Source organism: Oncorhynchus masou, chromosome 30 (assembly GCF_036934945.1).
Source record: "Oncorhynchus masou masou isolate Uvic2021 chromosome 30, UVic_Omas_1.1, whole genome shotgun sequence".
Classification (NCBI taxonomy): domain Eukaryota; kingdom Metazoa; phylum Chordata; class Actinopteri; order Salmoniformes; family Salmonidae; genus Oncorhynchus; species Oncorhynchus masou.
In genome coordinates, this window is record NC_088241.1 from 6,752,122 (window position 1) to 6,773,758 (window position 21,637).

Sequence of the window (21,637 nt, forward strand, 5' to 3'; positions counted from 1 at the left end):
CAGACAGACAGACAGACAGACAGACAGACAGACAGACAGACAGACAGACAGACAGACAGACAGACAGACAGACAGACAGACAGACAGACAGACAGACAGACAGACAGACAGACAGACAGACAGACAGATAGATAGATAGATAGATAGATAGATAGATAGATAGATAGATAGATAGATAGATAGATAGATAGATAGATAGATAGATAGATAGATAGATAGATAGATAGATAGATAGATAGATAGAAGGTCGGACAGACACATGGTTGGAAGGATAAAGAGACAGACTGACAGGCAGAGTGCGAGCAGACCAATAATCAATTACCGATTACCCCCTTAAAAAGTAAAGCAGAGACAGACAGACAGACAGACAGATGCACTGAGAAACACATTCATATGAATTAGCCTTTATATCACTTAAAACACACTGATGTATTGGAAGTTATATGTTTCATCAGATGATGAGTTGGAGGCTGGTGCAGAATGCAGACGGACTGATTGGTTTTAAACAAGACATGAGTGTGTTGCACAAAGCAGTGTTTCTCTCTCAAAACATACATGCACATTCCTCTACCTGTTCCCTCATCTTTCCATCCCTCTCTTTTCTCCTCCCCTTTACTTCAAAGCGTTTTCCCATCTCAGTTTCCTCAATTGCCCAACCCTTCCCCTTTCACCCCCTCCCCTCCTTCCACCTTTCAGTTACCACTTACATCTAAAAGCCTGCAACATAATTGTATTTTACCACTTACATCTAAAAGCTTACCACAGAAACCATCCAATCAATAAAGATATGAACACTTATGATGTAAACATCAGCCACAATTGTGTCTGTGTTTTGTATGGGATATTTTATTTTATATCATTAAAATGAAAGCTCGACTTTAGGCTGGTTATAGGCTATATTGGCTACTGCATCTTCTCTATGTCACTACTTTCACGTGCAATAGGATGGAACGTTTAGAACTTTGCAGGTAGAAATTCGGGGAGGCAGGTATCCTAGAGCGTTGGGCCAGTAACCGAAATGTTGCTAGATCGAATCCCCGAGCTGCCAAGGTAAAAAATCTGTCATTCTTCCCCTGAACTAAGGCAGTTAACCCACTGTTCCTAGGCCGTCATTGAAAATAATAATTTGTTGTTAACTGACTAGTCTAGTTAAATAAAAAAAATGCATTGGGCTGCCACATTTACCCATTCTTAATTAAATAGATGATTTTGTTCGTATATCTTGCATCCTCCTAAATAAGCCCCTGGCGTGGCTGACACGTGTAATGCGCACTGTATGCAGTGACAAGCTGCATCATATTAACAATGTATCAGCTGTAGCTACACTGTTATATAAATTGTTGCAGGTATATCAATTGCATGTTCTAAATGTAGCAGCAGAGGGAGCGCGAGACGTGGCCTTTTTATGTGAAGGTAAAAGGCGCGCACGCGCAGCAGAGCGCTCCTAAACACGGTTACTATGGTTACTACACAATAGGAGACGGGACAGGGCGCTGTGCAAATGGGGAGAAGAAAAAACGAAAGGAGAGAGTAGGGAGGTGGTTTGCAGAACCGCTTGACTGGACACACTGTAGCTAGCTCCCCCGACACTGTGCAGAGTAAAAGAGAAAGGTAGACGGAGAGAGGGAGAGAGAGGTGGAAGGAGAAGAAACGGGGTAGGCCTCGGTCTAGGTTTTAGGGGAAAGGGTTATACACTCAAAGAAGAACTCCGTTCTAGGCATGAATAGAATGGATACAAAACTTTGAGACTGCACTATTATCTAGGCTATTATGGCATTATTCAGTTCGATGCTGTTTGACTACACGTTGGGCTGCATGCTGTAGCCATGTGCCCATCAATACAATGATGGGGAGAAGTTATAGAACAAAGGGAGAGAAGGTAAGATTCTGTAACTTGAGAGTTATTGTGTGTATAAAGGATCCATGCAAAGTAGCCTGTAGTGGGCTAATGCACAGTGATCCTACATTGGAGTGGGGGAAGATAAAACTGAAAAAGGGACTTCTCGCCTTCCCTCCCCTCTTCTGAGTGTTGGCCCTCTGCGCCTCTTCCTTCTCCCTGCCTCCCTTTCTTCTCGCTCCCCCATTCCTTAAGAATATGCAAATCACGCCCTCCTCGCCCTCTCTTTCTCTCTCCCTCGAAGTGCATCCCTTGCTCGCCCTCAGTAGATTTTGTGACTGTACCGACGGCAAAAAGTGCAAGTCGTCTTGACGGAGGAAGGGGGAGAAAGAGAAGGGGGAGAAGGGGTGGGGAAGAGGCAAACGTACGCATCAATTCATACAGTCTACAGCGGCACCCCGTTTTTTCCTGCAACGATTTGGGAAGGAGAGAGAACATTCTGCATTATTTGCGGAACCGTTGCAATATGATCCAGCAGCCTCTGTTTATAGGTGCGCGTGCTGCTCCTATGTGTGTATGTCAACGTACAGTATAAACCGAGAGAGACGGTTAAAGAAAGGGAGAGTGAAAGGGGACACGCATCGCTGGATATCATAGGTAAGGAGAAGGGAAAATGGATGCTTATATATTTTTGCTATTCTTGTTGGCCACGTTTGTGTCTCCCCCCCTTTCTTTGTGCGTTAAACAATCATGCGTTATGTGTAATTCATGCCCGGGTAAAATGTGTGTTAGGTTACAACGCACAACAGACGCACTCACATTCCAACGAGAAAAGGCGTCTCGGTGAGTCGGTAAAGAATGCCTTTCGCCATTCTATTCCGAATTATTTTTTCAAGACATGGAGAAAAAAAAATAGTACCCTATGGGAGAAACACAACAGGCATAGATAGACACAGGACCCATTCTATTCTGCATTATCAGTGTTAGCCAATATGTACTATTGCACATAGCGTCTACGTCGTTGGTGTAGTCTATTCCGATGTAGCTCGCTTGTTGTACAGGATAGCAGAGCCGGTCGCATCTGCATGTGTATCAATAACAGTAGCGGGAGAAGAAAGAAAGAGAACCGTTGCGGTGCCTGCTTCTCGGTGCCTGCGTGTCGGTGTCTGTCGGTGATGTGAGCTGTGTAACTGCTTACTTACACGGGCTAAAGACATGCTGCGATGCATCACATATTTAATTTGAATGATTTCATGTGTGTGAGAGCGATAAACAGTTCATGTGCACATATGTGTGTGTGTCTGTGTTTGACCATTGCTGTACATTGTGTGATTATTATAAGCTATGGTAAATGCTGTGTTTGCTTTTAGTGTTGATGGACCACAGCCAGGTTGATGGACCACAACCAGCAAATGAATCCATGAATAGTAGCAGCCAGCCACCTGTGACTAAGATATACAGTGACTGTAAACGGTATCTATGTGTCATTAGGATCCATATCTGCTTTACATTGGGCCCATAGGCCTACACTTCCCAAATATTGATTCCGTAGTACAAGTGATGGCTCAATGTTTATCATTGAGTGTGTGGAATTGTGAATTCTCTAACTACTGCAATATAGTAGACAACATGTCTATGGGAAAAGTCACTATAGCACTATGCACATTGCACGTGTAAAGGAGGGGGTTCTGTGAACCAAGATAGCTTGATGACTGATGAGTAGCCTAGTCTGAGACGTGGACTTGTGTTAGCTCTCCGGGCTAATGCGTAGGCTTTAGCTCAGCAGGATAACAGAGTCTTGTGGCACTTAGTCCAGGTTCAAAGCCAGTCGGTCCCACACGCTCACCTGATGTTGAATTCATGCCAACTGACTATACACTATGTGTGTCTGTGTGTGAATCTGTAACTAACAGCTGTAACTGTTTGTATACAGTGTGTGAGTGTATGAATAAGTCAACATATGCAGTATGCACTAATCATTCATATATGTAGTAATGGTGCCACCATCAGATTTACTGTACCTGTGATAATTCAAACACACACACTGAATCTGTGTATTTACTGCTCGATGGGTTGAACACAAGGACCTCCATTATCAGTGCTAACTACCTGGCTAAATATATCCCTTTATATCACCCAGTGTGCCACTGTTCTATTTATATCCTCATTCAGTACACATGAGCTTGACTGGGTGAATGGGTGAATGAGTTGGACATGTAAAACCTGTGTCATATTTCATAGTCTACTACCCTAATGAATGAAGGGGTGAATGAGTTGGACATGTAAAACCTGTGTCATATTTCATAGTCTACTATCCTAATGAATGAAGGGGTGAATGAGTTGGACATGTAAAACCTGTGTCATATTTCATAGTCTACTACCCTAATGAATGAAGGGGTGAATGAGTTGGACATGTAAAACCTGTGTCATATTTCATAGTCTACTATCCTAATGAATGAAGGGGTGAATGAGTTGGACATGTAAAACCTGTGTCATATTTCATAGTCTACTACCCTAATGAATGAAGGGGTGAATGAGTTGGACATGTACAACCCGTGTCATATTTCATAGTCTACTACCCTAATGAATGAAGGGGTGAATGAGTTGGACATGTAAAACCTGTGTCATATTTCATAGTCTACTACCCTAATGAATGAAGGGGTGAACGAGTTGGACATCTAAAACCTGTGTCATATTTCATAGTCTACTACCCTAATGAATGAAGGGGTGAATGAGTTGGACATGTAAAACCTGTATCATATTTCATAGTCTACTACCCTAATGAATGAAGGGGTGAATGAGTTGGACATGTACAACCCGTGTCATATTTCATAGTCTACTACCCTAATGAATGAAGGGGTGAACGAGTTGGACATGTAAAACCTGTGTCATATTTCATAGTCTACTACCCTAAAGAATGAAGGGGTGAATGAGTTGGACATATATGTTGCATGTCATGGTCAATTACCTGTATCTATTAGTGATGGGGGGAAGATCAGTTACATATTGGGATATTATTTTTGATGATATACCGTATCGCATCGTTTTGACAATATTGCAATATTATTTTCCCATGACTGATCAAAACTCGCTTTCTCATGATCTGTTCTCTGAGCAATATTTTTGGAACATCGAATCGCAATAAAACAACAGTGTCAATGCGCAAAACATAGAATCGTGAGAATCGCAATACACATCGTATCAGCACATAAGTATCATGGGAATATCGTATCGTGAGGTCCCTGGTAATTCCCAGCCCTAGAATCTATGAATGACTGAATTATCAGACTGTTAACCCCATGTAGGTTTGGGTCTGGGGCTGGGCTCCTGTAGGGTAGGAAAGGGGTGGCAGGTAGCCTAGTGGTTTGAGCATTGAACCTAGAAGGTTGCAAGATCAAGTCCCAGAGCTGACAAGGTAAAAATCTGTCATTCTGCCCCTGAACAAGGCAGTTAACCCACCGTTCCTAGGTTGTCATTGTAAATAAGAATTTGTTCTTAACTGACTTGCCTAGTTAAATAAAGGTGAAATAAATGAGCTAATGTGGTTCTAATAGCCCCGCTGGTTACCTGAGGCTCAGTATCAAATAGAGATGTGGCTATAACAGTTTAAACACTTTCTGACCCAGGCTGAACTCAAACACACATACCATTTCTTTGGGAAGGTTCTGTACAGTATCCAAGTATAAATGTTCATCAGCATTAGGGAATAATCTGTGCACACAATATTTTCTTCCAAATGTGTTTATTGTGATACACGACAGTATCCCTAAATCTGTGTACAGATGACATGTTCTTAAAGGAAAACCACACAAAACTATATTTTGGTATTTTTTTCATTAGTCCATTGTTGCAGTATGAATCAAAATGCACCATACTGGCTGTATTTCTGTTTTTTAAAGATATATATCTTGAAAACTTGATTTCTGACATGCAACATTTTTGGGACTATATCAACAATGGACTAATGAAACAAATACCAAAATATATTTTTGGGGTGGAGTTTTCCTTTAACCGTGATTCTTCTGAATGAACTGAACTGCGGTGTATTACTCATCTATGCATCCATTCAGTATTGAAGTGTGATATGAGTCAGATATCGGTTTTCCTGTAGCATCGCTGTGTTGAGGATCCTTGACTTGTACATGCACTCAAAGCCATGCCAGGTTAATCAGTCCACCATTGCAATGAATTGCCTATAACCGTAGTTGTAATGTTATTGTTATGGTTCAATATTGATTGTTCAATATTTATCCTTCAATATGTGTACAGCATTTGTTATTATGATTGATGGTGCACTGTAACGTGTCCTGTAAAATAACGTGTTGTTTTATTATTGTTGTATTATTGTATTTGATTTGTATGGGGTTTTCTGATGCTACCTACTTCAATGGGACTGGCCTGGTTAGGTAGACAATTCATCATTGTGGTGTTTTTTCCAGGTTGTAGAAGCTCAGATGGTGGTGAGGTGATTTTCAGTCCTCCAGAGAAAGACAAGGACACCACTTCATTCACTGCTATGGCCTGTGGGGAGGGATGGACATCATAAAGGAGTAACGATGAAAACTCGAACTCACAAAGAATCGGTATGAACTGTTTCAATGGCTTCCTTCATCTCTACCTTGTTCCCCTGTGTAGCTGAGTGTGCATGTGTGGGTCAGATTGCAGATGTGTTTATTGTTAATATGTTGTATTATATTGCACAGAGATGGATTGTGATGTTACATTTGACATCATTTAAGATGAATAAGACTTTTGAAGTTAAGATATTCCGTGTGTGTATTCTGTGTGTATATTCTGTGTGTATATTCTGTGTGTATTCTTTGTGTATATTCTGTGTGTGGACATTGATGTCATAATTATTCCTCTCTCTGTTCTCTTCTCTCCTCCTCGTTCATGCCACCTTCTACCCTCCCAATTCCTCTTCTCTTCTCTCCTTTCCCTCCTCATGCTCTTACCTCCCCCACCCATTACTGATCCTCTCTCCTTTCCCTCCTCATGCTCTTACCTCCCCCACCCATTACTGATCCTCTCTCCTTTCCCTCCTCATGCTCTTACCTCCCCCACCCATTACTGATCCTCTCTCCTTTCCCTCCTCATGCTCTTACCTCCCCCACCCATTACTGATCCTCTCTCCTTTCCCTCCTCATGCTCTTCCCTCCCCCACCCATTACTGATCCTCTCTCCATTCCCTCCTCATGCTCTTACCTCCCCCACCCATTACTGATCCTCTCTCCTTTCCCTCCTCATGCTCTTACCTCCCCCACCCATTACTGATCCTCTCTCCTTTCCCTCCTCATGCTCTTACCTCCCCCACCCATTACTGATCCTCTCTCCTTTCCCTCCTCATGCTCTTCCCTCCCCCACCCATTACTGATCCTCTCTCCTTTCCCTCCTCATTCTCTTCCCTCCCCCACCCATTACTGATCCTCTCTCCTTTCCCTCCTCATGCTCTTACCTCCCCCACCCATTACTGATCTTCTCTCCTTTCTCCTTCATTCCTACCCCCTCTATATTTCATTATCCTTCGTTCCACCTTACCCTTCCTGATCCCCTTTCCCCTCCTTTCTGCCCTCTCCATCCCTCACTTTTTATTTCCCCCTCTCCCCTCCTCCTCCTTGGTTTTGTCCTCTACTGTTCTCTTTATTTATTGTTTTGACCCCTTTACGTCCCTCTACCCCCCAACCCCCCTTTACCTCCCTCTACCCCCTTTACCTCCCTCTACCCCCTTTACCTCCCTCAACCCCCCTTTACCTCCCTCTACCCCCTTTACCTCCCTCAACCCGCCTTTACCTCCCTCGACCACCCTTTACCTCCCTCTACCCCCTTTACCTCCCTCAACCTCCCTCGATCCCCCTTTACCTCCCTCTACCCCCTTTACCTCCCTCGACCCCCTTTACCTCCCTCTACCCCCTTTACCTCCCTCGACCCCCCTTTACCTCCCTCAACCCCCTTTACCTCCCTCGACCCCCCTTTACCTCTCTCTACCCCCTTTAACTCCCTCTACCCCCTTTACCTCCCTCTACCCCCTTTACCTCCCTCAACCCCCTTTACCTCCCTCTACCCCCTTTACCTCCCTCAACCCCCTTTACCTCCCTCTACCCCTCTTTACCCACTTCTACCCACTCTACCCCCATTACCCACCTCTACCCCCCTTTAATCACCCTCTACCTCCCTCTACCCTCCTTTACCCCCCTCATACCCCATTTCCCCTTCTCTCTCTTCGTTTGTTCCTCCTCTCTCCTTTTCTCCTCCTCCTTCTTGCCCCTTCCACCCCTGGCGGTTCAGATGCCAATGCGCAGTGGGCGGAGGCGGGGGGGAAGCAACGAGGAGAGGAGGGGTAGACGCCCGCATCCCAGCCCTTCTCGTGCAGAACGAAACGACAGGCAGACGGTGAGAACCTATCATGTTTTATGTCTGGTCTTTTCCATGTTCTCTCTAAGAAACTCTTGTAATGTTGTCCCTCTGTGTCTCTAGTAATGGCAGTCTCTCTCCTTATGGCTTTGTTTGTCATGTAGTCTTTCCATCTAGATTTGTCTATAGTAAAGTGTGTGTGTGTGTGTGTGTGTGTGTGTGTGTGTGTGTGTGTGTGTGTGTGTGTGTGTGTGTGTGTGTGTGTGTGTGTGTGTGTGTGTGTGTGTGTGTGTGTGTGAGTGAGAGAAGAGGCTGTCAGTCATTAGATATTGATCTACATGTAAGCCTTAATGAAGCCGTGTGTCTGTATGCCTGTATGAGTGCCTGTATGAGTCATCACCACCATGGTTGCCTTATACATACAATTGTAGTGCCAAAGTGGTGTGTTTTATACTGCTTTACCTGCAGTGTCATATCTTTGAGTTTGTCTTTCTTACTTTAAAAAATGATATACATGGCATATTCTGTATCGTAGCAAAGAGCTGCTGGCGAGGAATTGGCTGTCAGCCGCTTCAATCACAGATCGCAAGGCCATGATTCGTCAGAGAGTGAAGGGGAGGAACTTGTGCCTCCACCAAAGAGGCAGAAAGTCCAGGTTAGTGTAACGTGATGTTGAACTGCACCACTAGGTTGAATTAGGATGTTTTAATGTCAACATTTAATTAATATATATATCCTCATATTCACCTTATGTCATCAGGATTCTTCCTCTGTCTCCAACCCACCGACTTCAACTCATTCAACTGACAGTACTCCCCCCACTATACCGCCCCCACCCTCGGCTCCCAGACAGTCACGTGACAGTGACAACGAAGATGGTCAATCCCAGGGCAGCAGGAGCTCAGTTGTAGGGAGCTTGGCCAATAGTCTGAGCAGTGGGCGGGACATCGACCAGGACAATCGATCTTCCTCTCCGAGTCTCTCTGCCTCGCCTCCAGCCAGTTTAGACTCTGACTCTGATGGTCCAGACTCACCAAAGCAAGGAGAGGGGGAACGGGAGAAAAGGAAAGAGGGAGGAGTGGGGAAGACAGGAGGAGAGGAAAGGAGAGCAGCCAGAGAGGGGAGAGGGGATGAGTCTTGCGGGGATGGAGAAAGGAAGGATGGAGGAATAGAGGACAGCCCTTCTCTGAAGCTGCCATCCTCCTCCATCTCTTCCTCTGCTCCTGTTCCCTCTCTCCGCGGAGCAGGGGATTCAGCCAATGACAGCAATAGTGGCAGGAAGTCCTATTTCTCACAGGACTCCAAGCTGGTAAGCAAGATGGAGTATGGACCGGCCAGCGCTGACACTGTGCACAGTGGCAATCGAATGAACTCCAAAGCTAAAGCTCAGTGCGTGACCAAGGCAACTGTCGCCGGGGGAGACTATCCCCACGGCAACCCCAACATTCCACACCCCCCTCCACCACCCCTTCCTCCTCCACCAGCGCTGAAACCCTTAGAACCAGGGGGGCAGAACCTGCCCTCAGAAGTCAAGGTAGAGAGAGAGAAAATGGAGAAAGGTGAGAAACTGATGGACAACAAGACGGCTCCTCCCTCTCTGTTACCCCAAACCAGCCCATTACCCCCCTCCCAGCCCCCGCCCCACCCCCACCACTACAGCCCCACCGGATGGCAGGGAGGCACCGCAACCGGTTGCCAGGGGAGCTGGGGCTACACCCGTTACTCTGGTAACCACCACACTCACCAGCCGCAGCACCAACCCCCAGTGCAGCAGCAGCAACTGCCATCCGTCTACAACCCTCCTTCCTCCCGTCATTCGTCCTCCTCCCACCCCCCTTACCTCCCCCACCCCCACAAGGAGTACCTCCCCAGGTACGCTTCCGGGGGAGGGGAAAGGGAGAGGGGGGCGGCCGGCGAGAGGGATAGGGGGGGAGTGAGGGTGGAGTATGGGGGGAGGGAGATAGGTAGGGATTTCTCGTCTGGTAGTGGTAGTAACAGCAGCACTTCTAGTGGGATGGGGGGTCCTAATGGGGTCCAAGGGAGGGAGTTTGGGGGTCAGAACCGGGAGTACCCAGGCCTGGGACCTCAGGGCTCTGGGAGAGACCCCCCAATGGGTCCTGGGGGAAGAGAATTTGGACCGGGGGGGTTCAGAGAAAGAGAGAGGGATAGAGAGAGGGAGAGGGAGGGAGAGAGGGATGTAGGAGGAAGGGAGTTTCCTTTACTGAATCGTAATGAGAATCAGAACAGAGAGTTTGGACCCACCGGTGCTGGGGGAGGAAGGGGGCACCCCAGAGACAAAGAGGGGGGGCGGTGGGGCGAGTTTGGGGGCCAGATGAGAGAGGTGGGCGGTAATGGTAACCCCAATAATAACCCCCTCCCACTAGGAAACCCCCCAAGCTCAACCAGTGGGTTACCTGCAGCCCCCATGCTAAACCGCGATCCCCCTTCCTCACCCCAAAACAACCCCAGCCACCCTACCCTACCCCCCCACCCACATCCTCAAAGCGCCTCCAAACGAGACTACCCCCCATCGATGGACCAGGGACAGACAAGGCACAGTTCCCCCTCTGGACCAGAACACTTCCACAGAGAGTACCCTCCTGGGGCCAAGGACTATCCCCCTGGTGGCCCACCCTCCACCGGCCCGGCCCGTGAGTACCCCAGCCCTCCCGGAATGACTCCAAACCTGGGCCGAGACTACCCAGGTGGACCTCAGATCCCCCACCTGCCCCACCCCCACTTTCCAGCCCAGCAGCCCAGAGACAGGGACCGAGAGAGGGACACCAACCAGCGAGAGTCGTCTCTGTACCAAAACCGTGGTGGTCCCCCCCAACCCCCGTCCCTTTCTCCCTCCTCTGCCTCCTCAACTCCTCATGGACACCCTCCGAATGCTCCTTACCCTCCTCCGCCACCTCCTCCCCCTCTCCCCACTCTCCAAACTTCCCTCGCTCAGCCCCAACCCCCTCCGGCCTGGGACCCAATCACGTTCGTCCGGCAAATTACACTTCCTCCAATCAGACTCCTGCAACACCCCTCTCTCCTTTACTAAACCCCTCGACCAATCAGATGGGAGGGTTTCCTTCCTACCCGCCAGGCTCCTCCTCCGGGGCCAACATGTCACTTCCTGGTTCAGGTGTGTCACCTGGCTGTCGGCCCTCACCCTTCCACAGCACTTTGAACAGCCACGCCCCCTTCAGCGGCCCCTACCACTCCAATGGGAACAGTGGGAACAACCTGGTCCCGACTAACAGCAATAGTAACAGTAGCAGTGGCAGCAGCCATACCAACTCTCTCTCTCAGTCCCTCTCACCTCAAAACGCCTCAAAAGGACCCCCACCTCTTAGTAACCCCGGCAACAACAATGGCACTTCAGCCCCTGGCTGTAGCTCCTCACTTCCTAGAGATGGGCATTCTGATTCGTCCACAGGTCCACCTCCCCCACCTGTCATCAAGGAGGAGCCAATAGAGGAGAAGGAGGAGAGTGAAAGCCCACCTCCTGTTTTGAGAAGCCCCTCCCCTGAGCCCAAGCCGGTGGACATTCCGATCCACGCCAGCCAATCAGCACGGTGAGATGGGATAGGCGTCATAGCAACAGAAGGGCTCCATCATATGTCACTCTAACAAGTTCTAACAACTGATTTATGTGGTTTTATCTCTGTTTTTGTCACTGGTACTTATCATAATATGTCAGCTATTATTTCTAGATAAAGGGGCTGAGAAATGTATTCCTGTCACAGAAGAGGTTTTGTAGACAGGCCTACAGTATATCAAAGACAACAACACCCATCACAGAAGAGGTTTTGTAGACAGGCCTACAGTATATCAAAGACAACAACACCCATCACAGAAGAGGTTTTGTAGACAGGCCTACAGTATATCAAAGACAACAACACCCATCACAGAAGAGGTTTTGTAGACAGGCCTACAGTATGTCAAAGACAACAACACCCATCACAGAAGAGGTTTTGTAGACAGGCCTACAGTATATCAAAGACAACAACACCCATCACAGAAGAGGTTTTGTAGACAGGCCTACAGTATGTCAAAGACAACAACACCCATCACAGAAGAGGTTTTGTAGACAGGCCTACAGTATATCAAAGACAACAACACCCATCACAGAAGAGGTTTTGTAGACAGGCCTACAGTATATCAAAGACAACAACACCCATCACAGAAGAGGTTTTGTAGACAGGCCTACAGTATGTCAAAGACAACAACACCCATCACAGAAGAGGTTTTGTAGACAGGCCTACAGTATATCAAAGACAACAACACCCATCACAGAAGAGGTTTTGTAGACAGGCCTACAGTATGTCAAAGACAACAACACCCATCACAGAAGAGGTTTTGTAGACAGGCCTACAGTATGTCAAAGACAACAACACCCATCACAGAAGAGGTTTTGTAGACAGGCCTACAGTATGTCAAAGACAACAACACCCATCACAGAAGAGGTTTTGTAGACAGGCCTACAGTATGTCAAAGACAACAACACCCATCACAGAAGAGGTTTTGTAGACAGGCCTACAGTATGTCAAAGACAACAACACCCATCACAGAAGAGGTTTTGTAGACAGGCCTACAGTATGTCAAAGACAACAACACCCATCACAGAAGAGGTTTTGTAGACAGGCCTACAGTATGTCAAAGACAACAACACCCATCACAGAAGAGGTTTTGTAGACAGGCCTACAGTATGTCAAAGACAACAACACCCATCACAGAAGAGGTTTTGTAGACAGGCCTACAGTATGTCAAAGACAACAACACCCATCACAGAAGAGGTTTTGTAGACAGGCCTACAGTATGTCAAAGACAACAACACCCATCACAGAAGAGGTTTTGTAGACAGGCCTACAGTATGTCAAAGACAACAACACCCATCACAGAAGAGGTTTTGTAGACAGGCCTACAGTATATCAAAGACAACAACACCCATCACAGAAGAGGTTTTGTAGACAGGCCTACAGTATATCAAAGACAACAACACCCATCACAGAAGAGGTTTTGTAGACAGGCCTACAGTATATCAAAGACAACAACACCCATCACAGAAGAGGTTTTGTAGACAGGCCTACAGTATGTCAAAGACAACAACACCCATCACAGAAGAGGTTTTGTAGACAGGCCTACAGTATATCAAAGACAACAACACCCATCACAGAAGAGGTTTTGTAGACAGGCCTACAGTATGTCAAAGACAACAACACCCATCACAGAAGAGGTTTTGTAGACAGGCCTACAGTATGTCAAAGACAACAACACCCATCACAGAAGAGGTTTTGTAGACAGGCCTACAGTATGTCAAAGACAACAACACCCATCACAGAAGAGGTTTTGTAGACAGGCCTACAGTATGTCAAAGACAACAACACCCATCACAGAAGAGGTTTTGTAGACAGGCCTACAGTATGTCAAAGACAACAACACCCATCACAGAAGAGGTTTTGTAGACAGGCCTACAGTATGTCAAAGACAACAACACCCATCACAGAAGAGGTTTTGTAGACAGGCCTACAGTATGTCAAAGACAACAACACCCATCACAGAAGAGGTTTTGTAGACAGGCCTACAGTATGTCAAAGACAACAACACCCATCACAGAAGAGGTTTTGTAGACAGGCCTACAGTATGTCAAAGACAACAACACCCATCACAGAAGAGGTTTTGTAGACAGGCCTACAGTATGTCAAAGACAACAACACCCATCACAGAAGAGGTTTTGTAGACAGGCCTACAGTATGTCAAAGACAACAACACCCATCACAGAAGAGGTTTTGTAGACAGGCCTACAGTATGTCAAAGACAACAACACCCATCACAGAAGAGGTTTTGTAGACAGGCCTACAGTATGTCAAAGACAACAACACCCATCACAGAAGAGGTTTTGTAGATAGGCCTACAGTATATCAAAGACAACAACACCCATCACAGAAGAGGTTTTGTAGATAGGCCTACAGTATATCAAAGACAACAACACCCATCACAGAAGAGGTTTTGTAGACAGGCCTACAGTATATCAAAGACAACAACACCCATCACAGAAGAGGTTTTGTCGATCAGTAAAGGGGGATTCCTAGTACAACTGAATGCCTTCAACTGAAATGTGTCTTCTGCATTTAACCCAACACCTCTGAATCAGAGAGGTGCAGGGGGCTGCCTTAATCAACATCTACGTCTTGAGCGTCCGGGGAACAGTGGGTTAACTGCGTTGCTCAGGGGCAGAACAACAGATTATTACCTTGTCAGCTCAGGGATTCGAGACAGCAACCTTTTAGTTACTAGCCCAACACTCTAACCACTAGGCTAGCTGCCACCAGTATATCAAAGACAACAACACCCATCACAGAAGAGGTTTTAGTTACTAGCCCAACACTTTAACCACTAGGCTAGCTGCCACCAGTATATCAAAGACAACAACACCCATCACAGAAGAGGTTTTAGTTACTAGCCCAACACTTTAACCACTAGGCTAGCTGCCACCAGTATATCAAAGACAACAACACCCATCACAGAAGAGGTTTTAGTTACTAGCCCAACACTCTAACCACTAGGCTACCTGCCACCAGTATATCAAAGACAACAACACCCATCACAGAAGAGGTTTTAGTTACTAGCCCAACACTCTAACCACTAGGCTACCTGCCACCAGTATATCAACGATAACAACACCCATCACAGAAGAGGTTTTAGTTACTAGCCCAACACTCTTAACCACTAGGCTACCTGCCACCAGTATATCAAAGACAACAACACCCATCACAGAAGACATTGCCAGATAATAAAGATTGTATCATCATATGGGAACAGAATCTGGTGCACAAATTGGTTATATTTTGCTGATGTGGTTCTAGGTTCCACAGGGTTCTAGATCGGGGCAGTGGAAACTCCTGCGCCCGCAGCGACGTTCTCTTTGTCCCTCTGGACGGCTCCAAACTGTGGAAGAAGAGGAACGAGGTGATCGAGAGAGCCCGGAGAGAGGTGGAGCAGAGGGCCAGAGACCTGAGGGAGAAAGAGCGGGAACGAGAGAGGGAGAGAGAGAGGGAGCGGGACCTGGAGAGGCATCTACAAGTGAGTATATTGAGGCAGGGAGGGGGAGGCGATGAGCGAGGGAGAGGGATACAATGCTCAATTTCCTTCTCCTTTTTGTCTCTTTAAATGCTCCCTCTTTCCCTGCAGCAACAGAAGGACAATAACAATGCAAATATACAACGCCAGGGATCCTCTCTCTTCTTCCCCTCCTCTTCCTCCATCCTCCTCGACCCTAACTCCTCTTCTTCAAACCCTGGGTCTCACCCTCAACCTCACCCCCAGCAGCACCACTCCCACCCTCACCCCCACGCTCACCTCCACCCCTCCCACCTCCACCCCTCCCTCTCTCAACACATCCCACACTCCCTCCTCATGCAGTCAATGGGGGGTTCAACGGTGGTTGGCCCACAGGGTGCTCTGGGGATTGGGTTAGGAGGGCCGTACCTGGGCCCTGACACCCCGGCACTGCGGACCCTGAGCGAGTACGCCCGGCCCCACGCCATGTCCCCCCTCGGGGCAAGTCGCCAACACCAACACCCGCATGTCCACCATCATGGCCACCCTCATGGGCACCCCCATGTCCACCCCTCCTTCTTCCTCCCCCAGTTCCAGAACCATGCTCTGGCCCACCCACATCACATGCCTGCTGATGCAGCCACAGCGGCAGCTATCTTGGGTTTCCTCTATGGGGGCAGTATGGAGGGAGGGCCAGGGGGGCATGGAGGAGGACATGGGGGGATGGGGGGTGCAGGGTTAGGGGGGATGGGGTTTCCCCATGCAGTGGCAGCCCACCGTGAGCGCATGAAGCCGGGGTTTGAGTTTAAGAGTGAGGACAGGGTGTACCAGCCGGGCTCCTTGGGAGATCCTACGGCTCTCGCCCTCGCCCACTCCCACTCGCATGCCCACGCACACGCTCATGCACATGCTCACTCCCTACTGCTGGGGGGAGGGGGTGGAGGTGAGGTGTCCATTTACGGCACCCCCCCTCCCCAGGCTCCTCCACCCCCACCACCGCCCCTCCAGAACCCAGCGTTAGCCCCAGTGAGTCGCCTCCCTAACCCTCCTCCCGCCCCTCAGTCCCTCTCCAACCCTCCCCCCTTCTCCCTGCTTCCTCCCTCGCTCCCCTCTCACCCTGCACCTGCACCAGCCCCTCCACCCCCGGCCCCTGCAGCTGCACCTCTGCCTGCTCCTCCTCCACCCTCCTCCAACCCTGTTTCATCCCTCCATCACCCCGCACCGCACTCCTTTCCCAGCTCCCTCCCCCCATCTCACCCCCCACCTGCCCCTGCCCCGGTGACCGCCCCTCCTGAGACCTACCCCGCTCCAACTCGCTCCCCCACCACCTCTGAGAGAGAGAGGAGTGGAGAGAGGGAGAGAGAAAGAGAGCGAGACAGAGCGGGGCTGCCAGCCGGTGGAGAGAGGGGACGAGAGAGGGAGAGGGAGCGAGAAAGAGAAAGAGAAAGAGGGGGAAGCAATGGAAGTGGAGGAAGTGGTGGAAGTGGAGGAGGAGGAACAGGAGGAGGAGAGATTCCGGGGCGTCTTCAGATGTTGAACGTCACGCCTCATCATCACCAGCACTCACACATCCACTCCCACCTGCACCTGCACCAGCAAGACACAGGTACCCACTGCTGCTCACAGTTGTGATCTTGTACTATGATCTACACACTACTATTTAGTGCTCTTTTGAGCTGGACCTGAGAAAGCGCTTCCTGTCTGATACAGATGTTGATGTTAACATGGTTGTTGATGCTGTGACTCTTATTAAATATCTCCTTGTGTTTCCTGTTACATCATTGGCCCCTAGCGGCGGGCGGGGTGCACCCCCTGATGGACCCGTTGGCGTCGGGGTCTCCCCTGGCCCGCCTGCCCTACCCAGGGGCAGCGCTGGGCACCCCCATCCTGGCACACCCCCTCACTGAAAGCGAGGTGCTACGACAACAGCTCTTTGGTGAGGAAAGGCTGTTTTTTTCAGTCTGTTTGTTTATTTCTCTGTCTACCTGCCTGTCTATGTTGTATCATGAATATGATACCTACTGTACCTATCTTTCTGTCACTATCTACCTTACCTGTCTCTCCTCTTCTCCACTCCTCCTCTCACCTGTCTCTCCTCTTCTCCACTCCTCCTCTCACCTGTCTCTCATCTTCTCCACTCCTCCTCTCACCTGTCTTTCCTCTTCTCCACTCCTCCTCTCACCTGTCTCTCCACTTCTCCACTCCTCCTCACCTGTCTCTCATCTTCTCCACTCCTCCTCTCACCTGTCTTTCCTCTTCTCCACTCCTCCTCTCACCTGTCTCTCCTCTTCTCCACTCCTCCTCTCACCTGTCTCTCATCTTCTACACTCCTCTCACCTGTCTCTCCTCTTCTCCACTCCTCCTCTCACCTGTCTCTCCTCTTCTCCACTCCTCCTCTCACCTGTCTCCCCCTTCTCCACTCCTCCTCTCACCTGTCTCTCCTCTTCTCCACCCCTCCTCTCACCTGGCTCTTCTCCACTCCTGCTCTCACCTGTCTCTTCTCCACTCCTCCTCTCACCTGTCTCTTCTCCACTCCTCCTCTCACCTGTCTCTTCTCCACTCCTCTCACCTGTCTCTCCCTTCTCCACTCCTCCTCTCACCTGTCTCTCCTCTTCTCCACTCCTCCTCTCACCTGTCTCTCCCTTCTCCACTCCTCCTCTCACCTGTCTCTCCTCTTCTCCACTCCTCGTCTCACCTGTCTCTCCTCTCACCTGTATCTCCCTTCTCCACTCCTCCTCTCACCTGTCTCTCCTCTTCTCCACTCCTCTCATCTGTCTCTCCCTTCTCCACTCCTCCTCTCACCTGTCTCTCCTCTTCTCCACTCCTCTCACCTCTCTCCCTTCTCCACTCCTCCTCTCACCTGTCTCTTCTCCACTCCTCTCACCTGTCTCTCCCTTCTCCACTCCTCCTCTCACATGTCTCTCCTCTTCTCCACTCCTCCTCTCACCTGTCTCTCCCTTCTCCACTCCTCCTCTCACCTGTCTCTCCTCCTCTCCACTCCTCCTCTCACCTGTCTCTCCCTTCTCCACTCCTCCTCTCACCTGTCTCTCCTCTTCTCCACTCCTTCTTTCACCTGTCTCTCCTCTTCTCCACTCCTCCTCTCACCTGTCTCTACTCTTCTTCACTCCTCCTCTCACCTGTCTCTCCCTTCTCCACTCCTCCTCTCACCTGTCTCTCCTCTTCTCCACTCCTCTCACCTGTCTCTCCTCTTCTCCACTCCTCCTCTCACCTGTCTCTCCCTTCTCCACTCCTCCTCTCACCTGTCTCTCCTCTTCTCCACTCCTCCTCTCACCTGTCTCTCCTCTTCTACACTCCTCCTCTCACCTGTCTCTCCTCTTCTCCACTCTTCCTCTCACCTGTCTCTCCTCTTCTCCACTCCTCCTCTCACCTGTTTCTCCTCTTCTCCACTACGCCTCCTCTCACCTGTCTCTCCTCTTCTCCACTCCTCCTCTCACCTGTCTCTCCCTTCTCCACTCCTCCTCTCACCTGTTTCTCCTTTCTCCACTCCTCCTCTCACCTGCCTCTTCTCCACTCCTCCTCTCATCTGTCTCTTCTCCACTCCTCCTCTCACCTGTCTCTCCTCTTCTCCACTCCTCTCACCTGTCTCTCCCTTCTCCACTCCTCCTCTCACCTGTCTCTCCTCTTCTCCACTCCTCCTCTCACCTGTCTCTCCTCTTCTCCACTCCTCCTCTCACCTGTCTCTCATCTTCTACACTCCTCTCACCTGTCTCTCCTCTTCTCCACTCCTCCTCTCACCTTTCTCTCCTCTTCTCCACTCCTCCTCTCACCTGTCTCTCCTCTTCTCCACTCCTTCTCTCACCTGTCTCTCCTCTTCTGCACTCCTCCTCTCACCTGTCTCTACTCTTCTCCACTCCTCCTCTCACCTGTCTCTCCCTTCTCCACTCCTCCTCTCACCTGTCTCTCCTCTTCTCTTCTCCACTCCTCCTCTCACCTGTCTCTCTTCTTCTCCACTCCTCCTCTCACCTGTCTCTCCTCTTCTCCACTCCTCTTCTCACCTGTCTCTCCCTTCTCCACTCCTCTTCTCACCTGTCTCTCCCTTCTCCACTCCTCCTCTCACCTGTCTCTCCCTTCTCCACTCCTCCTCTCACCTGTCTCTCCTCTTCTCCCTTTCCTCTTCCCTTTTCCTTCCCCCTCCAGGAGCTCCGTTCCGTGAGCTGCCCCAGCCCTCCTCTCTGACAGGTTCCATGTCAGCGGCCCACCAGCTCCAGGCCATGCAGCAGGCCCAGAGCGCAGAGCTGCAGATCCAGAGACTGGCCCTGGAACAGCAGTGGATCCACCACCACCACCATCACTCCCTCACCCAGGACGAGTACTACAGGTAGCCTACTAATGGGACCAGGGGAGCTGGGTGGGGTGTGGGGAGACTGTGTCTGGTGTGTGTGTGTGTGTGTGTGTGTGTGTGTGTGTGTGTGTGTGTGTGTGTGTGTGTGTGTGTGTGTGTGTGTGTGTGTGTGTGTGTGTTTGTTTGTTTGTTTGTTTGTTTGTGTGTGAGTGTGAGAGAGAGTACACGTGTGTGTGCGCGTGTGTGTGTGTGTGTGTGTGCATCATCCCTGACCCTGTCTCATACAGTCTCTTCTCTCTTCCTCAGCCACTTAAAGAAGGAAAGCGACAAGACCCTGTAAGGGAGGAAAAAGAGAGGGGGAACAAGCCCACGGAAGACAAACCCAAAGGAGGAAGAAAGGAGAGAAATATCTGCAAAGGAAGAAGAAAACAACAAAACAGAAGCACTAAGAACAATGAAGGAAGCATCAAACCGTAGGAACCTGAGGAGAAATGAAGTGATTGTCGAAACCAGATGAAAAAGGGAGAGAGGGATGAGAGGAGTGAAAACGTTGCTCACAGTCTGTGTTGTCTGTACTATACCATCGCCCCAGACTCTGGGCGCATCACAGCGTATGTTGTTCAACTCCAGTTTTGTATTGTGCCCTGTACAGTATACTAGGTGGGAGCAGCAATATAATGCAGTACAGTCTGGTGTAAATGACCTTATGCCAGGAAGAATGTGTACATGAGGCTCTCTGTTATGTCATTGCATGTAGCTAGGCGCTTATTCTGAACTGGTTGAACTCCTGGTTCTGTTTTTAGTAATTCCTCTCCTTCCTAACGGACGGGTGGTGTATGAGTGTGCATGAGACCAGCGATTAACAAGTGTCATATTATGTTAACGATTAGTTATATTGTTATTATTATTGTCTGTTTGTTGATAATTCTATAATTCTATATACATATTATTTGTATTGTTATTTTATTACATTTTCATGGTATGGCGGTTTCTTTAGTTTTTTATTGTGAAACGAGATGCAAATGAAGGAAAAAGATAAACTACATCATTTTTTTTGGAAAATATATGGGTCTCTGATGTGATTGTATACAGTATGTTCTATCTCTCTCTCTCTCTCTCTCTCTCTCTACACACAGACACTATCATTTCTGTCTTGGTTTTTATATAAAACACACTTAAAGCCTACAGTAACAGTCAAAGGTTTGGACACAGCTAGTCATTCAAGGGTTTTTCTTTATTTGTACTAGTTTCTACATTGTAGAAATAATAGTGAAAACATCAAAACTATGAAATAACACATGAAATCATGTAGTAATGAAAAAAGTGTTCAACAAATCAAATTTATATTTTATATTTGAGATTCTTCAAAGTAGCTACTCTTTGCCTTGATGACAGCTTTGCACACTCATGGCATTCTCTCAACCAGCTTCATGAGGTAGTCAACTGGAATGCATTTCAATTAACAGGTGTGCCTTGTTAAAAGTTAATTTGTGGAATTTCTTTCCTTAATGCGTTTGAGCCAATCAGTTGTGTTGTGACAAGGTACGGGTGATATACAGCAGATAGCCCTATTTGGTAAAAGACCAAGTCCATATTATGGCCAAAACAGCTCAAATACGCAAAGAGAAACAGTCTATCATTACTTTAAGACATGAATGTCAGTCAATCCGAAAAATGTCAAGACCTTTGAAAGTTTCTTCAAATTCAGTCGTAAAAACCATGAAGTGCTATGATGAAACTGGCTCTCCTGGGGACCGTCACAGGAAAGGAAGATCCAGGGATATCTGTGCTGCAGAGGATAAGTTCATTAGAGTTATCTGCATCTCAGATTGCAGCCCAAATAAATGCTTCACAGAGTTCAAGTAAAAGACACATCTCAACATCAACTGTTCAGAGGAGACTGCATGAATCAGGCCTTCATGGTTGAAATGCTGCAAAGAAACCACTACTACAGGACACCAATAAGAAGAAAATACTTGCTTGGGCCAAGAAACACGAGCAATTGACACTAGACCAATGGAAATCTCTCCTTTGGTCTGATGAGTCCATATTTGAGATTTTTGGTTCTAACCGATGTGTCTTGTGAGACGCAGAGT

The 21,637-nt window shown here is 48.3% G+C and overlaps 1 protein-coding gene across 1 annotated transcript; it reads left to right on the top strand.

Moving 5' to 3' along the window:
- Window positions 1–8,127: 8,127 nt before the first annotated feature.
- Window positions 8,128–20,605, top strand: LOC135521892 (atrophin-1-like). Its single transcript, XM_064947683.1, is given in 9 exon segments — window positions 8,128–8,227; window positions 8,724–8,843; window positions 8,949–11,114; window positions 11,117–11,754; window positions 15,046–15,262; window positions 15,371–16,844; window positions 17,031–17,174; window positions 19,397–19,577; window positions 19,848–20,605. Coding segments are annotated over 9 exon segments (5,073 nt in total). The 5' UTR covers window position 8,128; the 3' UTR covers window positions 19,882–20,605.
- Window positions 20,606–21,637: the final 1,032 nt, after the last annotated feature.